This window comes from Grammomys surdaster, unplaced genomic scaffold (genome assembly GCF_004785775.1).
Source record: "Grammomys surdaster isolate TR1022 unplaced genomic scaffold, NIH_TR_1.0 125941, whole genome shotgun sequence".
NCBI classification, from domain to species: Eukaryota; Metazoa; Chordata; class Mammalia; order Rodentia; family Muridae; genus Grammomys; species Grammomys surdaster.
Window position 1 is genome coordinate 1718093 of NW_021620763.1, and position 22699 is coordinate 1740791.

Consider the following 22699-nt stretch of genomic DNA (forward strand, 5'->3'; position numbering starts at 1 on the left):
TGAATACAAGAATGCACACATAAACTCTCTCACTCTCTCTCTCTCTCTCTCTCTCTCTATATATATATATATATATATGTATATATCTGTCTCATACACACACACGTCCAACAACACACACATGCACATACACACACATGCATACACAAGCACAAATAATTAATGTTAAAAAAAACATAGCCCTAAATGGGTGTCCACTCTGCAAACTACAGCACCAACTACCTCATGTGAATTATCTTTCGGAATTTTCATGAAAGTCTCCCAAGATACAGCTTTGCAGATGAGGAAATTGAGAAACAGAGAGGCTAACCAACTTGTCCAGAGTTTTTAGGCAATCCCACTGAGAGCCCAGACCTGACACTGCTCCAGAACCCCAACTCTCCTCTGTGAAGAAAATATCTTGTGTTTGTATGGATGTGGCCCTTGTCAATAATAAATTTGATGGCCTATAGCTTAGGCAGGAAATAGGAGGTGGAACATCCGGGAGGCAGAAAGGATTCTGGGATAGTGCTAGGCAGGAGATTCGCCCAGAGAGATGTAACCAGACAGATGCATAGTGCCTGAGCACAGGTAACCAGCCATGTGACAAATTGTAGATTAGAATAAATGAGTTGTTTTAAGTTATGATCTCGTCAGAGAAGAACCTAGCTGTATGGCCAAGGTATTTATAAATATATTTTGAGACTGACTCTTCTTTCTGGGAGCAGGAGGTGGGGAGGAAGAACCAGACTTAACTTATACATTCCTCCACTGCAACCTACTTCTACAGAGGGAACCAGAGAGACCCGAACCCATGCCTTGGCTCTACTGATGACCAGCTGTGAGCTGAGCAAGTTATAGCTTCCTCGATCTTCAAGTTTCTCTTCTAAAAAGAAACAAAAGCCACTGTTGCTGGGATAACCTGTATGCAAGTGCTTACTGAAGGCTTACTTCCTGTAAAATGATTGCATGGGAAGCTCTATTCTAAGCCTTACCCTGACCACAAGCACACATCAGCCTCTCTTGCAGGGAAACCTGATGCTAACACAACTCATGTAGCCCACCCAGAGCTTCCCACTCAGCGTGTCTGGGATGGAACCCCCGGAACAAACATTTTTGGTCAGGTCCCATGCAGAGCCCTGGGCCCCCATATGGTGAGACCCTTTGCTCTACACGGCTTCTAGAATATGAGCATAGCCTCTCGCTGCACAGCCTTGGGTGATAGCCAATATGACAGAATGAGGGAGGTTGTCCCTGGAGGTCAGAGCTTTTGTTTATCCATTTTACACTAACAAGAGGCTTTCACAGAAAAAAATGGGTTTGATTCCCAGTAAAACACACACACACACACACACACACACACACACACACACACACTAACAACAAAATTAATCTTTTTTTCAACAACATTAATCTTAAGGTAATAGTTGGGGCTGGAAACACAGTGGTAGAACATTTGCCTAGTGTAAGCGAGGCTCTGGCTTGATCTCCAACACCAAATAAATAAGTAAATAAATAAATAAATAAATAAATAAATAAATAATTTAATAACGTGGAACCAGGCTGTGCCCTTTTTTAATGCTCTGTTCTTGAGGGCTATGGAGGAACAGTCTGGCAGGAGGGTCCCCTGCATGCTACAAACACAGACATAGACACACACACACACACACACATAGACACACACATACAGAGACACACAGACACATACACAGATACACACACACATACAGAGAGAGAGAGAGAGAGAGAGAGAGAGAGGGGGAGGGGGAGGGAGCGAGCGAGCGAGCCAAGAGCCTTTCTGGGAGCAGATTAAGACTTCTTTCTGAATCCCTTCCTCTGGGTTTATATCATCCTTCGTGACACAGGGCAGGAGCAGGTGCCCCACCGTGGAGAGACCTCCTGTACATACGTGAATGACTTAAACTTCTCTGTCTATGGTGGACACTGAAAATCAGAAGTCTGTTCCTGCTTGACTGAATTTATGAAATGCCAAGTTTAACTGGACCCCTGCACTCAGGAGGGTGAGGCCAATGGACACATCCAAGGTCAGTCTGGGTGACATATGCAAACCCTGTCTCCAAAATCAAAACAGCACAACAGCAACAAAAAATTCTGACTAGAATATTCTGATAGCATCTACTAATGATAGCAGACAACATGGAAAGCTAGCTTGTGTGGAGAGAGGGAGATTTTATGAGATATCACATCCATGGGCAATTCAAAAGCAGTCTTTAACTGGGTACCAAACGTATGTGAGTCACTTTACATGTGTCTTGTGTCTGTTTTACCACTATAAGTGGCCATAATATTGTGGCCACTGGAATATTTTACAAAACAAGTACTCAGCCTTGAAGAATCCTGTCCTGCTTGCAGCCACACTGCTAACACACAGACTCAAACTCATTTGCTTCATAGGTAAATTGGGGGTGTACGGTCATCTAATAGCTTGATATCCTGAGCAAGGATGGCTGTGGGGAAGGGTTGAGGCCGAGGCAGATGAGCCTGGTAGAGATGGCCCAGCACACAGCAGATGGGGAGGAAAGGCTGCCTGGCTTGGGTACCTGGCAGCAGGAGGGAGCTCTTGGATCCAGGCACCTTGGACACTCCGATGTCTTGCCAGTCCACTACATTGCAAGATGGCATGCTGGATGCCTTCCTGAGCGGCTGTCCAAGCAGAGACAGCTCACATGGATAACTCAGGCCTGCTGCATGTAGTTTAGAAACCATGGAAGCTGCTGAGGTTTCTTCAAACATGTCAGTTCTTTAGGCTAAACTGGCTTTCTAGGGAGAGCAAGTGATCTTACCTGTACGCTGGGACGGATGGTCACATCACATACCCCACCACAACCTGCAAAGTGCCCACTGCAAGATAGCAGGGCTGGCGGAGAGGATGAAAGGTCTTCTGATTTCTCCAGCAGACCCTGTGCCTTCTTCTTTGACTGCTTTGCAGTATAAGAGTTCTTACCATATTTTCGTGATGCCAGAAATGGCCCCATTTAAAATTGTGTGACTGCGGGAGGGTGTCTACCTCGAGAACACAAGACTGTGTTCCCGAATGGAGAAGCTTCTAGATGAACTGTGGTTCTGAGGAACAGAGCAGGATTTACATGTCCTGCTTAGGTCTGAGTGTCACTGAGAGCTTTGCGGGATGGGAGCAATGTAAAGGTTCTAAGTATTTAAACAGCGGATCAGTTCAGAGCGTCTCCCATTCGTAAATAATCGTTCTTACTAGTGTGTGCATGTGCACAATGCATGTGGAGGTCAGAGGACAGTTTCCTCTCCTTCCACTCTTACATGGGTTCCAGGAATCAAACTCAGATTAAGCTTATGTGGTCGTCAGCCTTAACCACTGAGCCATTTTGCCAGTCCTCCATTTGTAAAATCTTTATTTCTTCATTAATTCTGTACAGGGAAGGCTTAACTATAGTCAACTGAATCCATACTCCCCCAAGACCCCCTACACTATATAAAGTGCCTAGCAAAGGTCCGTTCTCCAGTCCCACGGCACCAGAGAGCTGGGGGTGGGGAGTGGTGAGGGAGAATGATTCTCCTGGAATAGCATAGGCTCTCTGTGAGGACTCCTTCTCAAAGCCAAAACCCAAAATAAGCCTGAGCTCATCGATTTGGTTTGGAGTGGAGCAGGTGTGAGACTGAAGAGGGCTGTCTTTGGGCGGGGAGCAGTTGGAAGACATCCCCGAGTCGTGCGTGTGCTGCTCTTCTCTGCCCAGTGTTCCCACATCATTCCATCTGTAGATCTACTTGACTCCAGCAACTTCGTTCTGCCTTGGGGTTTGGAAGAGCAGCTACTGGGACATTTGCCAGTGCTAAATAGGCTCGGAGCGCAGGGTCAGCCTTAAAAAGCGTGGAGGCTTTCTGCCTGTGCACACAGATACATGCTAGACTGAGAGTCCCAAGGTTTGGGAAAACAAACAAACAAAAAACATGTTTTACCCAAATTTTAGTGGGAAGAAGCAAAGGAGTGCACACAGATCCCAGGATCTAACAGATTCAAGCTCTTATTCTATTCTGTACTTAAAAAAAAACAAACAAACAAAAAACCCCAAACAAACAAAAACTCACGTTGGAGAGACAGCTCAGTTTATAAAGAGACTTGCCACTAAACCTGGTGACCTGAGTTTGATTCCCAAGACACACATGATAGAAAGGAAAACAGCTTTCCAAAAGTTGTCCTCTGGCCTGTGTACCATGGTATACATTTGCCAAACAAATAATTTAATTTTAAAAAGAAATCAAGAAAAAAATATATCTCTGATGTGTATTTCACATGTGTATAAATCCTCTCCTTCCCATCTCTTATCCATCCATCCATCCATCCATCCATCCATCCATCCATCCATCCATCATCATTCATTCATTCAAGTCTAGCTAGGGGTTAAGCTTTTACCCATTTACACTAAGTAACCACCTAGGAGTCACACAGAGGCCAGGGTACAATTTAGTATTGCTATATGTGGGTGAAAATCCAAAGTATTGGGCACATACTGTCATAACTTGGTACTACTTACAAACCTGAAGCTATCCCATTCAGCTGTTCTCTAGGGTAGTAGAAGGAACATGCCTTCACATGCCGTTAGAACCAAATAGGTCTGGATTTAAATCCTGCTTCTTGCTGTACTGTCATTTCATAGTTTTGTGATTTGGCCAATTATTCCTCAATTCTCTGACTTCTCTGTAGTGTGGGAATACAAGAATTATATAAGCTACTATATGCAAGGCCTCTGTCATGGGCCTGGTTCCAAAACACATTCAATACTATTTGTCGTCTCCTTTCCTTCAATATTTGTTTAAAAATACTGCAGAATACCCACAATGTTAGACCATGATTCAGATGCTGGGACCGGTGACTAGGATTAACTCCTGAACTTTGTAAATTTTACTTTCTATAGAAAGTATCACACTGAGCGCAAGATGTCACCCAAGAAATATGGAAAAATTAAGAAGGGTAGAGGAGGAGGAGGAGGAAGAGGAGGAGGAGGAGGAGGAGGAGGAGGAGGAAGAGGAGGAGAAGGAGGAGGAGGAGGCATCTTGGAGAGTGTGTGTGTATATACATGAGCAGGGAGGTGACTTCTTTGATAAGGTACTGTAGGTGGTTTGAATAAGAATGGCCCCCATAGGTTCATATTAATGAATGTTTGGTCATCAAGGAGTGATATTACTTGAGAGGAATTAGGAGTTTTGGCCTTGCCACTGTGTCACTGGAGGTGGACTTTGAGGTTCCAAAAAGCCTATTCGAAGCCCAGTCTTTCTCTTCCTGCTGCCTCCAGCTATGGATGTAGTGGATGTAGAACTCTCAGTTACTTCTCCAGCACCATGTCTGCCTACATGCTCTTGTGCTCCCTGCCATGATGACAATGGACTAAACCTCTGAAACCATAAGCCAGCCCCAGCTAAATGTCATTAGTATCCGTTGCCATAATCATGGTGTCTCTTCACAGCAGTAGAACACTGACTAAGACAGTGACCCTTAAACATAGATCTAAAGGAAACTGATTTTTATAATTTACAAACGAGGAACTTCATAGACATCAGAGGCCACGTCACTTGCCTCTGCCGGTGAGATGACTACTTGATGCAGAGATGAAAGGACAACTTAGCTTCACACTACAGAGCACTTTCTAGTTTGCCCTGAGCCACTCCCCATGATTCCCATCAGTCATCATGGCATCTTCACATCCTACATCCACATGTTCCCACTGTCCTCAGATGCTTCATCTCTCTTGGGAAAGGAATACAAAGGAACAGCAACCAAACAGACATGTTCTCTTTCTCAGTTAATTTCTGAGTCCTTCCTAAGGTGCCCTTTGAAGGTCACCTTCTGATTTGGTCCCAGAAATACAGGCAATTCAATAGAAAACATCTCAAAGAAGGCAAGACTCCTTAAATACCCATATTATTCTCTTCTGAAAAAACTCTTCCAACCATGAGGTAGGGGTCAATGGGAGAAACCTGAGAGACTTGGCTGAGTTCCACAGTAATGTTAAATTACTGTACCCCAAAGGCCTAGCTTAACATACAAAACCAGAGGTATACCAGCAGGCCAACATCATTCAAAGGAGTCCAAAGAGCAGAAGTCAAACAGATGCAACATGATGTTTGGTTATATAGATAATTTCTTGAGCCCAACAGACCCACTCAGTGCTTTGCAAACCTTAGTGTACCTACAAATATTCTGGAAATCCCATTTAAATGTACATTCTGATTCTAGAATGGGCCCTGAAAGCCTCCATTTCCAACATACTCTTGAGGAATTCAGTGTCATGAGGTTTATGTGTTTAGTATCAAAGCTTAGGCGGTCCTCAAACTTGGCTGTACATTAGCATCACCCAGAGAATGTTCTATCTCACTTGCAGTTGGAGCAAGAATAACCATGCTCAAAAATTGTGGTGTCTGGCTGGGCAGATGGCACAACGTTAAACCTTTACTACCAAGCCTGAGGACCTGAGTTCCATCACTGGAGTCCACATAATGATAAGAGAGAACTCACACACTTTGTCCAATGACCTCTGCATGCTCACTGTCTAATATGGGCCATGCCCACACAATAAATAAGCAATCAATCAAGCAAACAAACAGATACTAATGGGATTGAGAGATGATTGAGCATTTAAGGGCTCTTGCTACTCTTCCATAGAAACGAAGTTCAATTCCCAGTACCCATGTTGTGTGGCTCAAAATCAACTACGACTCTAGCTCTTAGAGAGCAAAAACTGTCTTTTGGCCTCTTCAGGCACACACACACACATACACACATACACACACATACACACACAGACACACACACACACAAATAAATATAATAAACCTTTAAACTTAAAAACAATATTTAAAAGAATGTACTTTGTTCAGTGAGAAGTATAAAAAATAAACTCAGGAAGCTGCCAAGATGGCTTAACACATAAAAGCTCTTGCCACCGGAGAGAACTGACTCCCAGATGTTGTTTTCTGACTTCTTCTCACACACCACGGTGTGCACAGACACAAGTAAATAAATACATATGAAAAAATGTGGGTATTTTAATAAAAGTTCCTTAGTTGTTAGATGAGAACTACTGAAACAGGCTAAGATGATGTTGGAAAATTCCAGAAGCAGATGAAGGGTCCATTTGGGGTGAAAACAGCTGTATCCCACAGGGATGAATTTCCCCGTCTACAAAACCCTAGGTTGCTGGTCAGCCCAGGGGACCCAGTTCACCCCTGAAAAAAATGGACTGGTTCTAATTGTTCATGATAAGGAAACATTCGTCCTTCATCACCCATCCATCCACTCCCATGTTCACTTTGACAGACTAAGATTACTGTGTCTGCTGAAAGCACTAACTATGGATGGATGGATGGATGGATGGATGGATGGATGGATGGACGGATGGACGGATATGTCTATCCAGGGATCCACAATGCTCATTTTCATTATCTAAAGCATCAATTTGCCCATGAAATCCCTGAGACCATGACCTAGCAACTGAGTTGTAGGTTGGTCTATTGTCTCTTCCCACCTCCCAGACCTCCCTGACAGGACACAGCACACAAAGCTGCAACTTCCCCCTTAATTTATGTTGATGCCACAATAGAAAAATGGGGAAATGGCATAGATAAATCATTTATGGAAGAAAAAATACATGAATGGCAAATAATTTTCAAGCCAGGCATGGAGGCACATGCCTTTAACTCCAGCACTCAGGATGTAGAAGCAGGCATATCTCTGTTAGCTCAGAGCCAGCCTGGTCTACATAGTTCCAGGACAGCCAGAGCTGGAGAGTGAGATCCTGTCTCAAAAACAAAAACAATCAAACCCCAAAAATGTTCATTAAAACTTTGAAAATCTAAACAAACTAATTTTTAAAAATGCTTTGAAAATTGTGCCAGACCCTAAAAAAACTAGAAAAACTATCTTTTGAAATGTGTGCAGCTATACAATGGAATACTATGCTGGTGCTGACTTTATGTTTACAAACACAAAACTTTTTAGTGATGTAGAATAAGGCAGAAACAAAGCTGTGTGAATGCTGTGATCCTGACTGGAATTGCACGTTTAGGCGTAGCGAAAGTGCTGGGATCGGCTGTCAGGATGCTGACCATGCTCACTTGGCCATTAGGGTTTTTATGGCATCCTATCTATTTAAGTGAAGGGCATATACCCATTCTCCTAGGAGAGAAGATGCTCTGAAAAGAGCCTGGGATGTTCTTCCCGTAGACTGTCAGACAATTGAAACAATGGATTCCAAAACCTGGCATTTCCCCAGGGATAGTAGTCTGGAAAAAGAAAAACACTGATGTCTGGTGCCAGCCAGAGAGGATCCTAGTCCCAGGAAGCGATTTCACATGGTGCTGACAACTCCCCACCCCCCCTTGCTGGATAGGCTAGATCTCAGTCAGTGATGATGGAGAGATCTCACCTTGACCAGGACTGCTTAGCCTCTCGCCTTCTGTTTAAACCCAAACCTCCTGCCAGGACCCCAGAGATGAAGGGGTCACTGAGTCCCTTTGTTCCCTTTCCTAGTCTGGCCATGCTGGATAGGTCTCCCTTTTCTCTTTCTCATTTTTGCTTGTCTCTTTCATTGGACTAATTACGACTGGTAGTTGAGCATAGGTGGTTACCACCATCATGGCCAAGGTTCTGACATAACTCCAGTAACAGCTACATCCATGAAGTGAGGTGTGAAGAACAATCTAGAAGGTTCCTTTTGAGCTCATTTCCTCCATTAAAGCATGCACAGGGAGCCATGCAGCACATGGTGTGTGCACTGACCCAAAGTCTGGGAGTTAGACCAGACCAGAAAGCAAAAAAACAAAACCAAAACCACCCTTATTCTAAGGCAGTCAGGGCTCCATGGATAAACTTTAGGGAAAAGCTCACAGAAGCTATTTCAGAGTGGTGGCCTCTTCCTCTCTCTGTTCCCTCCTCTCCTCCCTTTATTGTTTCACAGGGAAATTCCTACTCACCTCATGGACCAGCTTTCCTTGTCAAATCATCCATATACTCACACAAGGTTCCTCTTACTGGGCATGCCCAGAAACACACAGGAATCCCTCCCTGACCCCCACTCCCCACTTTTTTTTTTTTTGCAATTTTCTCTAAGCTAGCCGAGAGCCACACTGCTTGTAAATAGCCAGAAATAAGCAATTTAAACAGAAATAAGCTTTAAACTGTATGCCATTCTGAGTATTGGGATGAAATATTGTACTGCTCCCTCATGCCCAAGAAGAGAGACTCCTTCAATCAGTGTTTCCATGATATATACACTGCCTGTCTGCCAGTTACTGCCTAGCCTTCTCAGCAAACTGAATGTGATGCTAGCCCACTCAGTTTTTAAGTTCCAGTAACTATTCTCTTACATACTAGAGGCCTCATCATGCAAGAACATTGATGCTGCCAACAAAGACATGCCAGAGAGATGCTGTAAAGTGAAAGAGGGCAGGTTCTTAAGAATCTAGGGAGGAAGGAAAAGGTATGGGCAGTATATATGGTAATAGAACATTTAGAACATTGCTATGATTGTTACATTTATTCTTAGTTGTATTAATCTTTTAGTGGGCCTAACCTCTAAGCTGAACTTTACCACAGGCGTGATGTTACCTATGGGGAAACATACTATAAAGATGGCAAATTATCTGTGACCCAGAACTCAGGAGGCAAGGCCAGAAAATTGCCAAGTCCAAAGACATAGGACCTGTTTTGACGCCAGTTACATTATCACAGACAGACTCGGACTTCCACTGGGGACCCTGAAATGCATCTCCAGAGATGAGGGTTGATGAGTACTTGTTGATGTCGGTTGTTACCGTGTTATACCTTTTAAGTAATCTGTGAGCCACTTGAGTCTTTCATTTGCTCTGTATCCACAGCATGTAGTAGTTAGTACTCCAGGACCCCTCTCCAGGCTGTGCCAAGTGACGCTTTTTCTGGGCCTTTTGTGTGTGTGTGTGTGTGTGTGTGTGTGTGTGTGTGTGTGTGTGCGTCTTCCCTAAGAACCACAGATAAGATACACATGTATGCCCATGTGAATGTGGAGTTTTAACAGAATGTGGTGACCCTTGTGTGACAAGCTAAGAGCTCCTCACTCCTGTCCTGAGTCCTTCATTCTCCAGCTGTTTCCACTGGGAATGGACAGGTGAGATGCTCATAGGTCGGGCTCAGCTATTAAACTGTGAGAAAAGTCTGAAAATGGAAATCAATTTCTTAAGAAATCCAAGTATCCCCCAGTAGTAGTATCACCCCATGAAGCCTGCGTTTTGGTGCCGTGAATGTCTGTGTGATCTAGTTCAAGCAGGATTAATAGAATGAGACACGTGGGAAGCTATGTTCCTAAGCCACTAGATAGACAGGAATCTGGGCTCCCCAGAGCTCCTCAGAATCATGGCTGAGACTGCACTGCCCCATCTGCAGTGAATAGCCACAGACCCCAGGGCTAGAAGAACCTCTTTCTAAGTTTAAGTTTGAAGTACAGGAGAAGAACCTAGAACAAACGGTCGTTTTGACTAAGAAGAAAACTTAGGGACCCACATCAATTCCTCTTGGTGCCAACAGGATTTCCAAGGCCATTTTTGTTCTGTGTTATGACAATTAGACAGATGTCCCTACAAAGGTGTACCATCCTCCTACCCCCACCCCACCTAGGGAGTCCAGGTCTCCTTCCTGCTCCTGAGACTTGCCACCAGGGCTCAGTGCTTCTCTACCTTGGTGACACTCAGCCTGGCCTGGGCTGAGTGACTCTGTTCAAGGAAGGTACTTGAAAGGCTCCTGGATGGGCAGCCAGCAACACCTTCGCATCCACCTGACGCCAGGAGAAATCCCAAGGAGGGGCTCAGATGGTCTCACTCCAATGACTGAGGTGCCATTGAACAATCTCTCTAGGTCTCCATTTCCCAGTGTATAGACTGGAGAGAGTCTCCTTATTCACTTCACACCATGATTGATGATTAAGTCAGCTAACACATTCAAAATGCTTTCAACAGTCTCTGCCCAGCGAGCGTTCCATAAGCCATCATCCTTATTGACTCATAACCTATAGGGTTTTCATTACCTTCACATATGTATGGATGAGAAAATGAAGCCTTAAGAAATAGTTGCCAGCTCTGGAACATGAGTGGCATAGTAGGGGCAAAGCCAGAACTTACATCCAGAGTCCTGGCAACCATTCCTAGATTCCCTTTCCCTTAATTTTTCCTGAGGAACACTTTCCCTCACCAATATCTGCTCTCACAGGAAGGAGCCTGGAAGAATGGGGAGCCCAAGGTGGTCTTGTCTTACAGTTTTGCTTGGAGCCCCAGAACTAAATATTTACAAGGAACTTACTTGCAGTAATATGTGCACATGTGCTATTTAATAAAACAGGTTGTCTTTAATAAGACATGGTTGTCACTGTGCCCTGGCTGTGGAGGAGTTCTTTTGAGTTTGGTTTAATGAGTCAGTGATGAGACTACTAAATACCATTTCTATGCTTTCAGTAACATATTTCATAAGACAGGATCTCAGTACCTGAAAATGGCAATTGGCAACAGAGGCGATACTGTGTTTGTTTCATGGGCTGTGCAGCAGGTGTGCTCCGGCGCTGTTCTCCCAGCCCATTGCTTTCCCCATTTCTATAGCTTTAGGACCTACTTTCACTCCATCTGCAGCCCACAGAAGGAACAAAACTGCCACCCTCGCCCCAGGGTAGATAGAGTCTGGGGAGAACGTGATGGCTGTGGAGATATTTTTATTTTTAAACACTAGCACTCTTGGCTGATTAGGGGACACTTTGAATTATGACATACATTTTTTCTCTTTTAATGTGACTTTGATATATTTAGGTAGTTTGTTGGATTTTATTATAGTCATTTTTTGAGACTTTAAATCTCCCTGGTTTTCATATGGTGAGTTTGCTAATCGCGTTATTTGATTAACCTGAGTGTCCTGGAAGTACCGCCTGGCTAATTCTCACACAGTCCTGTAGCTGTGTGCTGAGCTGGCCATGGGACTGGGAAGGAATCTTGGCAGCATGGGTGTTCTTGAAGTGTCAGTGGCCTTTAGCTGTCCAGGAGGAGATGCAGAGTCTTTCTGTGGCACTTGCAAAGGATTAGAAATACCCCCACCTCCAGTGCCAGGTGACCAACAGGTCGTGTAATACAGATAAAATAAGAAATTACTTCAGTGTGGGCTTAAGACTCACATCAAAAACTTTCTGGGGGGGGGAACCCTGTCTGTTAAAAAATACACAGTCCAGAAGAGCACACTTGAATACTCTAAAGTTAGCTGGGAAAATAGCATGGTCACTCTTCTTTTGACCAAGAGCAGAGGCAAGGTCAAAGGACCCTGGCTTTTCCAGGATCTAAGGGAGAGCATGAGAAAGAGCATGGGGAGCTGACACTGAAGGGACTCACAGGAAACCCCTCAGTGTCCGTTAAGCCAGTGGTTTTAACAATAGATGGAATATTCTAAAAAAAGGGGACAGGTAGGACAAGAACCCCTGACAAATCAGAACTTATAAAGGAAGAAATTTAGATCAAGTATCTGGAGTTTGGCTTCTGGGGCTCTCATTCTGCCTTCTACTGATTCTGCATGGGCAAGCCTCAGCTATTTGTCCTGAGTCATGATTGCCCTGCTCTCTGGGTAAAGAAGGGTCAATGTGCACCCCCTCACTCCCTTCCATCTTAAGAGTTTGTCCCCACAGTCCACTTCTGCAGGAAAAAAAAAAGTTGTGTTTATGTGAGGCTACAACACATGAGATTTCTGCACGTACTCTCTGTGCCCTTGTTCCCACATCCCTGTTAAAGCCACACTGGCATCAATGCTCACTCAGACAGGTGGCTGCTGCCATGCTCACTTACCTCCAGGACAATCTCCTTCAGTTGGAACTGTTTTTGTGCCACCTTGTCTGAAGATACAGGTTCGTGGTAGTAGAGACAGAGTAAATCATATCTCTTCAACATCTGCTTGAAGGTCTTCTCAGAAAGGCTGACCACGCGGTCTTTTCCATCGTATGTGGGGAAGTTCAGCCCCTCTTCTGCCCCACTAAAGGATAGCAGATAAACCCCCACCAAGAGCAGGGAAATCCTCTTCATTTGGGAAAAGTCTTGTTTCTCAGTCCCTAGAATAGAGATCATGGAAGACAGGATGAAAGGTTCTCGGAGTCGTTGCTAAGCTTGGTTAAGGAACAAAGAGGCTGCTCTCCCCTCCTTGGTCCTGCAGCTGTGTAGTCGTGGGCTCAGAACAAACTGTGGAGGCTTAGTGCACACATGCGCACAGAGCAAGAGCCAGGCACAGGCTGGGAGGCCAAGCCCTAGATACCTTGCATAGCTGTCCCAGCCTCTGTCTCATTAAGAACTCCATTTTTAGGATGCAGTTGTTTCAGGCTAAAAATAAATCATGCAATGAATAATAATTTTTTTAAAAAAAAAGTCAGATATGACACCATTGAAGGATTTGTCCACACAGTGTGTCAGCGGTGGAAGGGCAGCAGGCAGAGGGGTCTGGAGGGACTGTACACAAGTGAAATAAAGGGGCACCAAAGGTCAAAGAAGAGAAGGAAACTCGTGGAGGTGAGTGAGAAGGGAGAGAAAGAAGGGGTGATGAAGCCAATAAGAACACGGAATGCTTAGAGCATCAAAAATCGCACTTAGATATCACATTGCTCAGTTCCAGGACAGCCATGCTGCCTCTTTCCCTGGCTGCACTGTTGCACTGAGGGCAGGCACGCTCTTCACATGCCTTTCTAGGTCTTTTTGGAAGCCCAGTGCTGGCAGCACCATGTCCACATGTCCTTGCTGGTTAGGGACATAGAGACACGCTTTCCTACTAACCCGGCATACAAAGGACTTGTAGCGGTTCCAACTCACTTTCTATTCAGTTCTCATAGCTGAGGGCTTCAAGAGGCAGGGGAGCCAGTGATCCATTTTAAAGTCAATTTTTAAAGTTTACCGGTTACCACAGGAACATCCCTGGGGTCTCTGCCAACTCCTGTCTCCACCCCACATGCTACCCCACCCCCACCCTCATTAACTCTAAAGACAGACACTGTTTTGCTCCTTCGTTAACAACAGAGTGATAGGCAGTTTAAGCTGGGGCAGACCAGAGTTGCAATCTCCACTCTGCCTTTTTAGTGGCTGGCAGACTCTGCAGCTTCTCTGAGTCCCAGATCCCCATTGTTTAAAGTGGGGAAGATTGTAACCCTAGTGTTTAGAATGCACAGAGAGAAGAGCCTGGCACAAAGCAAGCCCTCAAAAACAGTAGCTGTTTTATGTGACGCCTTCTCACTGGAGTGAGTGGGACACGGGTTCTATTAATCTATCCATTTCTAATATCATGTGTGAAGCTTGGCCTGTCTACTCTCTCCATGAGCTCAGCCAGCCACTGTCTAGACAGGATTCCTGTGCACTATGCAGATGAGTTGACTGAGGCAGGACGCTATACCATGGGTGTTGTCTGGGAATCAGAGTTCTCAAAGCCGCCATACTCTGAAACCAAGGTTCTGGGCTGTGTGGCTTCTCATTCAGCAGATCCCCCGCCAGTACCCCTCAGGTAACTCTTTGGTACTTCTGGTCAGGTAATGGTTCCATCTGTATGCTCTTCAGAGGAGATAGTGGCGCTTACAGGTTTGGCAAAGCTATATCTTCTTTGTGCTAGAAAGACAGTCACCAGCACCTTTTCCAGGGACTGGAAGAAAAAGTTAATCCCAGTGCCCTGTCTGACTGTTGAGGGCCTCTGCTGCCAGGAAAGCTCTGGTCACCCTTCACTTTCACTCACAGTTAAGCAGGGCCCTGGCAAATCCAGCACTGATGACCCTGATGGAGCCCTGTCCTCCCAGGGACACTGTCTTCCTAGGGGTGCAGTCCTCCCAGGGGCACTGTCCTCCCAGGGGCTGTCTAAATGGAGGGTCCTGAGCAATAGTCCTTGCCAAGCCTGCAAGATTCCTCCTTCCTTAGAAAATATAGGTAAAGGGTGAGGGTGGTGAATGGGGTGGGGTGAGGTGGGGGTGAGGTGAGGGTGGTGAATGGGGTGGGGTGAGGTGGGGGTGGTGAATGGAGCGGGGATGAGGTGAGGGTGAGGTCGGTGTGGTGAGGTGCAGATGTCTTGTCTTTTTGAGGTCAACTTTGCAAACTCTTCCCAGTTGTCTGACTCTCACTGGGTTACCTTTATTTAGAAGTCGCTCTACTTTTCTCACTATGTAACTGTCTCTTTTTTCCTTTCTGTTTCATTTCTCTCCACCCCACCCCCACCTCTTTGAAACCTTTAACGCCAGGGTCTTTGCGTTCCATATTCACTTGCTATCAAACTTGGGCATCATAATCTGTGCCCCAAGTTAGATCCAACACCTGTTCTCAGTAAAGCAATTAAAAGAGTCAAATTAATATTGGAGAGCAGAAAACAGGCTTAGTCGGTGTATACACACTGGGAAGAGGGACAAAGAGATACAGTGACCCCTTCAAGTCCATGTTCAGGGTTTGAAGTGAAACTGAAACTTAAATAGGGGGCCAAGGATATGCCACCTAAGTGGTCTCAGGGTACTCTTTGCCATGAGGGTGTGACCTTTAAATGTAGGTGACAGCGTATGCATTTGAAAAGATATAACAAACAAGAAGAGTCATGTGGGGATGGGCACTGAAGCCCTTCCTGTGTGGTCCCACCCATCACTGGCATATCATTCTCTGGGCTTCACGCTCGCCCACTAAGGTGTTCGTTCCACGGATAGTAGGTCTGGTAAGTCAATGACGGAGCGGACGGATAAGCCTCGGCCACCTAAGACAGGGCAGCCCCTGGTGGGGAGGCTGACCCAGTGATGGGTAAGAGTTTGAGCACCGCCCTCCAAAGAGACTCAGACCCGCCGTGAGACCCCCAAATATGGGAGTTACGAAACCTTCCCAGGGATCTCAACTACCACCCTCTGTAATAAAACAAAAAAGGGGGAGATGTAGGAAGCCGAGGCTTGTGCTGGCAGCATCCGCCATTGCAAGATGGCGCTGGCATCCGGTGCTCCTGCAAGTAAACAAGTAAACCGCGCATGTGCTATGGTAAAATCGTGCCAAAGTCAAAGCCCATCCCAGGGCGTTTTGGCGGGCAACGAGTAAGCAGCCAATCAGAGGTGAACACACCGCTCTAAGGGTATATAAGCAGTGCCTTTTCCGGGCCTGGGGTCTTCCTCCATTTCAATTTGGAATAAATGTTTGCTGCGGAAGAATCCTGGTGTCCGTGTGCGTTCTTGCTGGAGAGATGATTACACGGGGGCCACAAGACGGTCTAACAAGTATTAGAATTCTGTGAGGGTTTCATGGGAGACAAGTTCCCTCTCAGGCTGTTGTCCTTCCTTTCTCTTAGCTTGAGGTTTCTGAGGAAATTTCCATGTCTTTGGGGCCCATTGTTTTACAGACTGAGAGGTAAATGAGTCTCTAGAATATTTTCAATTCTGCCAGCTTACTACAGGCTCAAAAGGGTAGAGGGCGAACAATTTGCTTTTAATAGACTCGAGCCTTCAAGTCTGGCTTCTGTTGACAGTTCCAGTGAGGAGTACTTGCCAGTGGGGAACTCTGTGAGGGGTCTGCAGGTGTACCAGAGGGTGGGCTCACAGTCTCTGATGCACCTCCAATGTGGAGGGTCTGTGGGTACCCGTGAGTGGGTAGAAGTGGGGAGAGCGAACCTGTGTCCACCCTGTAGAGAGAAGCACATTTTCCTGGCTGTCGCTCCACTGCTGCGGCCTTCCCTCCTTGTTTTCCTGGTGTCTCTTCTTGCTTCATTCCTCACCAGCCTTACATATTTTATAAACATGAATGCTGCATCCATGTCTAGATCATCCATGCATGCCTCAGATCAGCCTTCAGTCCCCATCAATGCTGTCCAAAGTGATATGTAGCACACTGTAGGTCTGTGTGGGTCTGCTGAAGCCTGTGCGGTTGGTTATGTGTGCAGCTGATGGGCTTTTCAGTTTTGTTGCATTTGATTTTGAATGAGAAAGAATAGATAAACAAACAAATACAGATAAATGTTGTCACACAGTAATACTAGCCCTTGGCTGTCTGATGATTTCTTTCTTATCTCTGTGAGTGGACACATCTAGAACCCCCAACCTCATCCCTTCCCACTTGTTCTGTCTTGAAGGGTGTCCAGATCATTTCAAGAACACGATTCAGGGTGATCTCCTCTATAATCCACTTTATGCGTAAACTGGGACTCAAAGTCATGGTGTTTTTTTTTTTACTAGTCAATTACACAGATTTTTCTGAAACATCTTCTACCAGCTATCTTTTACATATAGGGAATAGACACACTGTAGATCTGGATTCATGAACTTGTATCTTGGGGTGGGGAAGAACATGCATATGCACTCACATCATGCAGTATGCCACATGGAAATATGCTCTCAAGAACAGTCAAGAGAGACAAAAGAAAAATGATGGCCACTGGCTAGCCAATGGAAGAAAGCAGTTGAGGGAGGCAGCAGCAGAAGGGTCATTGCAGCTTCAAGACCAACCTGGTCTATATGATGAATTCTAGGCCACTGAGACTCTTTCTCATGGAAGAAGAGGAAGAGAAGGGAGAGGAAGAGGAGGAGGAAGAGGAGGAGGAGGAAGAGGAGGAGGAGGAACAGGAGGAGGAGGACGATGAGCCTGTGGTTACTTGTCCTCAATAGGCCAATTAAAGAGACAATAGTGAAAAGCAGAAAAAGGAGATTTATCCAATATGGCCACACCAGAAGAGAAGCAAGTAAGTGGGTCCAGGAACTGTCTTGTGCATCCCTGGGGTTCTGGCCTGAGGTGTAGGTTTAAAGGGAGGCCAAGAGCTGTGTGTAACTAAGCAAACCTGGTCAAGGTGGAGAGGTCCCTGTTTGACACTCATCACCATTGTCTGTCTCCAGTCTCTCTGAGAAGTGATCTGACAAGAACTGACAGAATGATGTGAACTCCTGGGAGATAAGTTTCCCCTCAGACAACGTTAACCTTTTCCTCTCCCCAACCCCCAGTACTAGATTGCCATGGAAATTCCAGTTTCTTGAGGTTCATTGTTTCAATAGTCTGGTAACCAAAGGATGGAAGGGACAAGGGTGTCTCTCTAGACTTCCTTCCTGCAAGGGCAGTTACATACTGAGAATAGACACTGTCAGAGCCAAAAGCTTAAGTAGAGAGAAAGGGACTAGGCCAAAGTCTTCAAGAAGAGCCCAGGGAGCCCATGGACTGGCCACACTCCCCACCTGCAGGCTCTCTTCTGCTCTAGGGAGACCCAGGCCTGAAGGGCTTCACTGCCCCTCCCCCAACATTACTTTCCTTGTTTTGTGGTCTTGTCCTTGTAAACACACACATTCTCATCTACATTTAAAGGTCACACCTACCTGCAAAGACGTAGGTCAGCTCTCCCCATCCTTGGCGCTCAGATTTCCATGTGAAAAATAGAGTCAGATTTTAGCCCTTTTCTGGTTCTCAAGTTTTCTCATTGGTTCTGAGTTCCTCGGAGGAGGACAGGCCTCAGGCCTCTCCTGGGGTGGGCTGAGCAGAGCTTGAGGAAGTGTGGCATGCATTCCCTGCTGAGGAGGTTCTCTGAGGGGCAGGACTCAGAACATGCCCAAGCTTGCCTTTCTGCTCCATGAAGTCCCTAAGGTGACTACCTCCACAGCACTCTTCTCTGACTAAAATACTCCACCCAGTGGACAAGCTGAATATGGCAGCTTTCTCTGTGTAAGCCCTGTTCTTCTCTGGCCTTGTTGCAGCAGCTCCCTGATGCCCTAGGGGAGAGCAGATGCTGGTGTCCAGATCCCCACGCAACATGACTTGGCCAGCACAGATGTGGTAGCTGCCCCAAGGCTTTCTTTCCTCAGAGCTCTGAATGCCTGGTGCCCCTTAGGAGACTTTCAACCTCTCCAGCATCTCAAAACTTCCGAATGGAATCAAACACAGACAGAGCAACCTTAGGCTCACAAGCCCCAAGGCTCCACTAGCTATCTGAACCTTGCTTTTAACAAATGTTACTTCCTTGAGAAGAGTGTCAGTCTAGACTGGGGCTGCAGTTCGCTTCCTGATTGGTGGTACTTCTCCTTGGAAACATCCTTCCCACTGGGGTTCCTATCCTCTTAGATAGGCCTGAAGGTTACTGGAACAGGAAACCATCTGTTACCAGCATTCAGGAGCCTGGGCTGAGAGCAGAGCTCGGTAACAATATATTAAGTAGCATTGTGGAGTTACTTTGTGCCTGGTGTTAGTATTCTTTCAAAAGCACTGCAAATGTATTCCTTTAAGCAACTCTATGAAGATGATAATTTTACTCCTTCTAGTTAACAGATGGGCAAACTGAGGGGCAGAGAGATTACGTACATTGTTAAAGGCCGTATGGCCAGTACTGGCAGAGGCAGGATTTGAACCCAGCTGGGGAACTCTTGTCCCTGTCCTCTATCAGCTTTCTCTGAGGTCTGTGTCACTCACACAAGCCTAGAATTGCTACAGCTATAACTGGCTGCCCACATGGAGACTGCCCTATGACTCTGGTTTTTTTATACTCAACCAAATATACTCTCTCGCCATTGAGAGTACAGGAAAGAGGAAGAAGCTGTTATAATTGGAATTATCGAGTGAAGAAACATCATGGCCAAACACAGCTTAGGGAGAAAAGGATTTATCTCAGTTACTCTTCCTTAGTGTAGTTCATCACTGATGTCAGTCAGGGCAGAAGCTCAAACAGGACAGGAACCGAGAGGGAGGAGCTGACACAGAGGCCATGGCAGAGGGCTGCTTATTTGCTTGCTCCTCATGGCTTGCTCAGCTGGCCTTCTTATAGAACCCTGGACTAATGGGCCAGAGATAGCACCAATCACAATAGGTTGCAGGGAGGGGTAGGGGGCTCCCACATCAAGCACTAAGAAAATGCCCTAAATGTTTGCTTACAACCTGATATTCTGAAGGCATTTTCTCAACTGAGGTTCTGTCATGTTGACATAAAACAATCCAGCAAAGAGGCTCATGCTTCCTGAGTTTGCTATGGAGCAGCCACTGGGCTCATTACACTTCTATACTCTTTTATTTCAAATACGTTGAACTGAGCATCAAGTCTCCCATTTCACAGGTGAAGAAACTGAGACTGAGTAAGGTCAGTTAATCAGCTTGTTGTCATGCAACTGTGAGGCTCAGACACTAGGAGCAGGCTCTACTCTCTATCTGTTATGGCTTCTGAATGATCTGCATAAGAGAGGCAGCCTGCCTGGTCTCCTAAAGAGAGAGAAGTTCAAATTACATAGAATTTACAAGGCAGGAGAATAAGAGAAAACAGGTGCTTTAATTGGAAAAATAAGAAATGAAACAAAAGAGGAAGGAGAGTGGAAGGAGGGACGGAAGGAGGGAGGTTGGAAGGACAGAAAGAACGAACTTAGTTCTTAGGAAGATGTGGACAAGAACAAGTGGAAAGATTAGTGTTAGTTTGTTGTGGAGTCAGAGGGGCAGCAGAGAGGACGAAAAGGTGTCAAAGAGGTGATCTCGAAGTGTCCAGATGCAGGCAGTTAAGTGAGGCTCCCTCCCACGAGACACCAAGGTTTCAGTACTCAGCCCTGTGAACTGTTCCCTTCCAGGGCCAAAGGGACTTTGCAGATATGGTTGAGTTCGTCCTGAGATAAGGAGATCAAACCCAGCCTGGAAAGCCCTGGTGGCCCATGTCACCAGGAGTTTTTATGAAAGAGAGCCAGATGTGTCAGCCCAGAAGAGATGTGAAGGACAGGAGCAGAGTCCGGAATGACGGGGACCACGGGACTGAGACCTCTCTAAGAGCTGCAGAAAGCAAGCCAAGGCTCTTCCAAAGCCTCCAGGAGGAATGCCACCCTGGTGAGCCATTTTGGACTTTGAGTGACCTTAGCTGTAAGATTATGTATGTGTGCTGTCTTAATCATTACGTATGTGGGGATGTGTTGCAGTTGTCACAGGGAATGGATGCAGAGAGCAGAACAGTGAATCCCTGCTCTCTCAGTGAGGAAGGGCAGCATATCCAAGCCTCAGCTGTTTGTAAGAATAAGTGCATCTTTACCCAGCCCCACTGACCGGTTCAGGCACAAGAGGCCAGTTTAATCAAGCACAGAGCAGCTGAGAAGGCTCTTGTTCATCCATGATCATCTTGGTCTCCATTCTGGATGGAGGTAAGATGCATGCTGCTCTGAGCTAGATACTTCCCACCTTATTGCCACATCATCCTGATTTTTAGACTTTCCTTATGTATAGTAACACAGACTCTCTACATCTCCCCTTAGGAATGTAAGAGAAAAGTTTCCCCCTTTCTTCTTTTTGAGACTAGATCTTTCTATGTAGGCCTGGCTGTCCTGGATATTTAGACCAGGCTGATCTGGTCTGATCTACATAGGTCTGCATACCAGGACGCAGCCAGTGGTGGAATCCTTTGCATGGCAGGAGTGAAAGGTCCCCAGGGATTTAAGGCATGGCCTGAATGACCAAAGTGCTATAGTTCTCCAAGGAGAAGCAGGAACAAGGTGGGCTGCTGGGCCTCTCCCATGGCCATCTCTGCCCCAGAGTCAGTGGCAGGCCCCTAGATGCAGTGGACAGCTAGGGGCCAAGATCAGGGCCACCAAGCAGGAAATGGCTGAGGTCAAGCTCATGTACCTGGCTGGTTTTGCTGGGTTGAGGTCCAGCGATGTTTCAGAAGAGAAAGCTCTCCCGTGGAGTGTTACAGCTCAAAAAGACAGGCACTGTCAGATGATCTTTGGTGAAATAGCTCATGTACTTTATTCCTTGTGAATAGGACCTTATAAACTTTTGGAGGTGGGTTGGGATCTAGAGACAGATGCTTTCTATTGGCTTGGTCTGAGATGTTAGGGATGCCCCATCTGCATGTGGAAGGACTTCAGGTACTGTGCCTACAGGACTGATTGTCACAGTCCTCTCAATGGGGTGTCATGGTCACGTGTTCTAGGACAGGAACCTAGTTGGGAGTAGATTAAAACACCTACGATTCTCAATTACGGGAATTGCCAGGGTTCCTGAATCTGCTCCATCTCACCAAGTTTTCTGTTTGGTCCACTGCCCCACAACCTGGAACTCACAGAGATCCTCCAGCCTCTGCTTCCTGAGTGTTGGGATTAAAGGTTTGTGCCACCATACCTGGCAAGCTTCCCCTCCTTGCATAACACAAAAAAGAAGGAGTCTCAAATTGTTTTGGATGCATTCATTATTCCAGACTCTGTTATGTCTATTGTTTTAATTTTTATGTATTCTATAAGTGTGTGTATATTTGTGAGTGGATGTGTGTGCCACAGCACACATGTGGAAATCAGAGGAAACCTTGAGAGTTGAACTCAAGTCATCAGGCTTGGCAGCCAGAGCCTTCCCTTTAGTTCTTACTATTCCAGCCCTATTATATTTATTTTCATATCATTCATAATCACTGCAAACAGATTACAGATGAGTTTCAGTTTCCTGGTTTACAAATCATTAATTCTGTTTATATTTATTAAAATAATTATGCAAGAGACAGGTGACTCTGTCAACAAACGCTTACATAGAGTATTGGCTAAGCAAACACTCAAACACACATCAGATATAAAGATTTTTTTTTAAATTATATCTTGTATGTGATGTCTGTATTAGAATGGCCCTTTTGGCTCATATGTTTGAATGCTTGGTCCCCTGTTGGTGGAACTATTTTAGGAAGGATTAGGAGGTGTGGTCTTGTTGGAGGAAGAGTATCCCTTCAAAAGCCCATATCTCTCTCTCTCTCTCTCTCTCTCTCTCTCTCTCTCTCTCTCTCTCT

General features: G+C 45.7%; 1 protein-coding gene across 2 annotated transcripts in view; it reads right to left on the reverse strand.

Moving 5' to 3' along the window:
• Casq2 (calsequestrin 2) overlaps positions 1-18530 on the reverse strand; it is a 64449-nt gene extending 45919 nt beyond the window's left edge. Inside the window, exons 1-2 of one of the 2 annotated variants that reach the window (XM_028752991.1) lie at positions 18297-18530; positions 12808-13067 (exon numbers count right to left, since the gene is read on the reverse strand). In XM_028752991.1, coding sequence (XP_028608824.1) covers positions 12808-13041 — 234 coding nt within the window. In that variant the 5' untranslated portion in view covers positions 13042-13067; positions 18297-18530. Of the gene's footprint in view, positions 1-12807; positions 13077-18296 lie in introns of those variants that run through there. The other variant, XM_028752990.1, reaches the window with a different exon arrangement.
• Positions 18531-22699: the final 4169 nt, after the last annotated feature.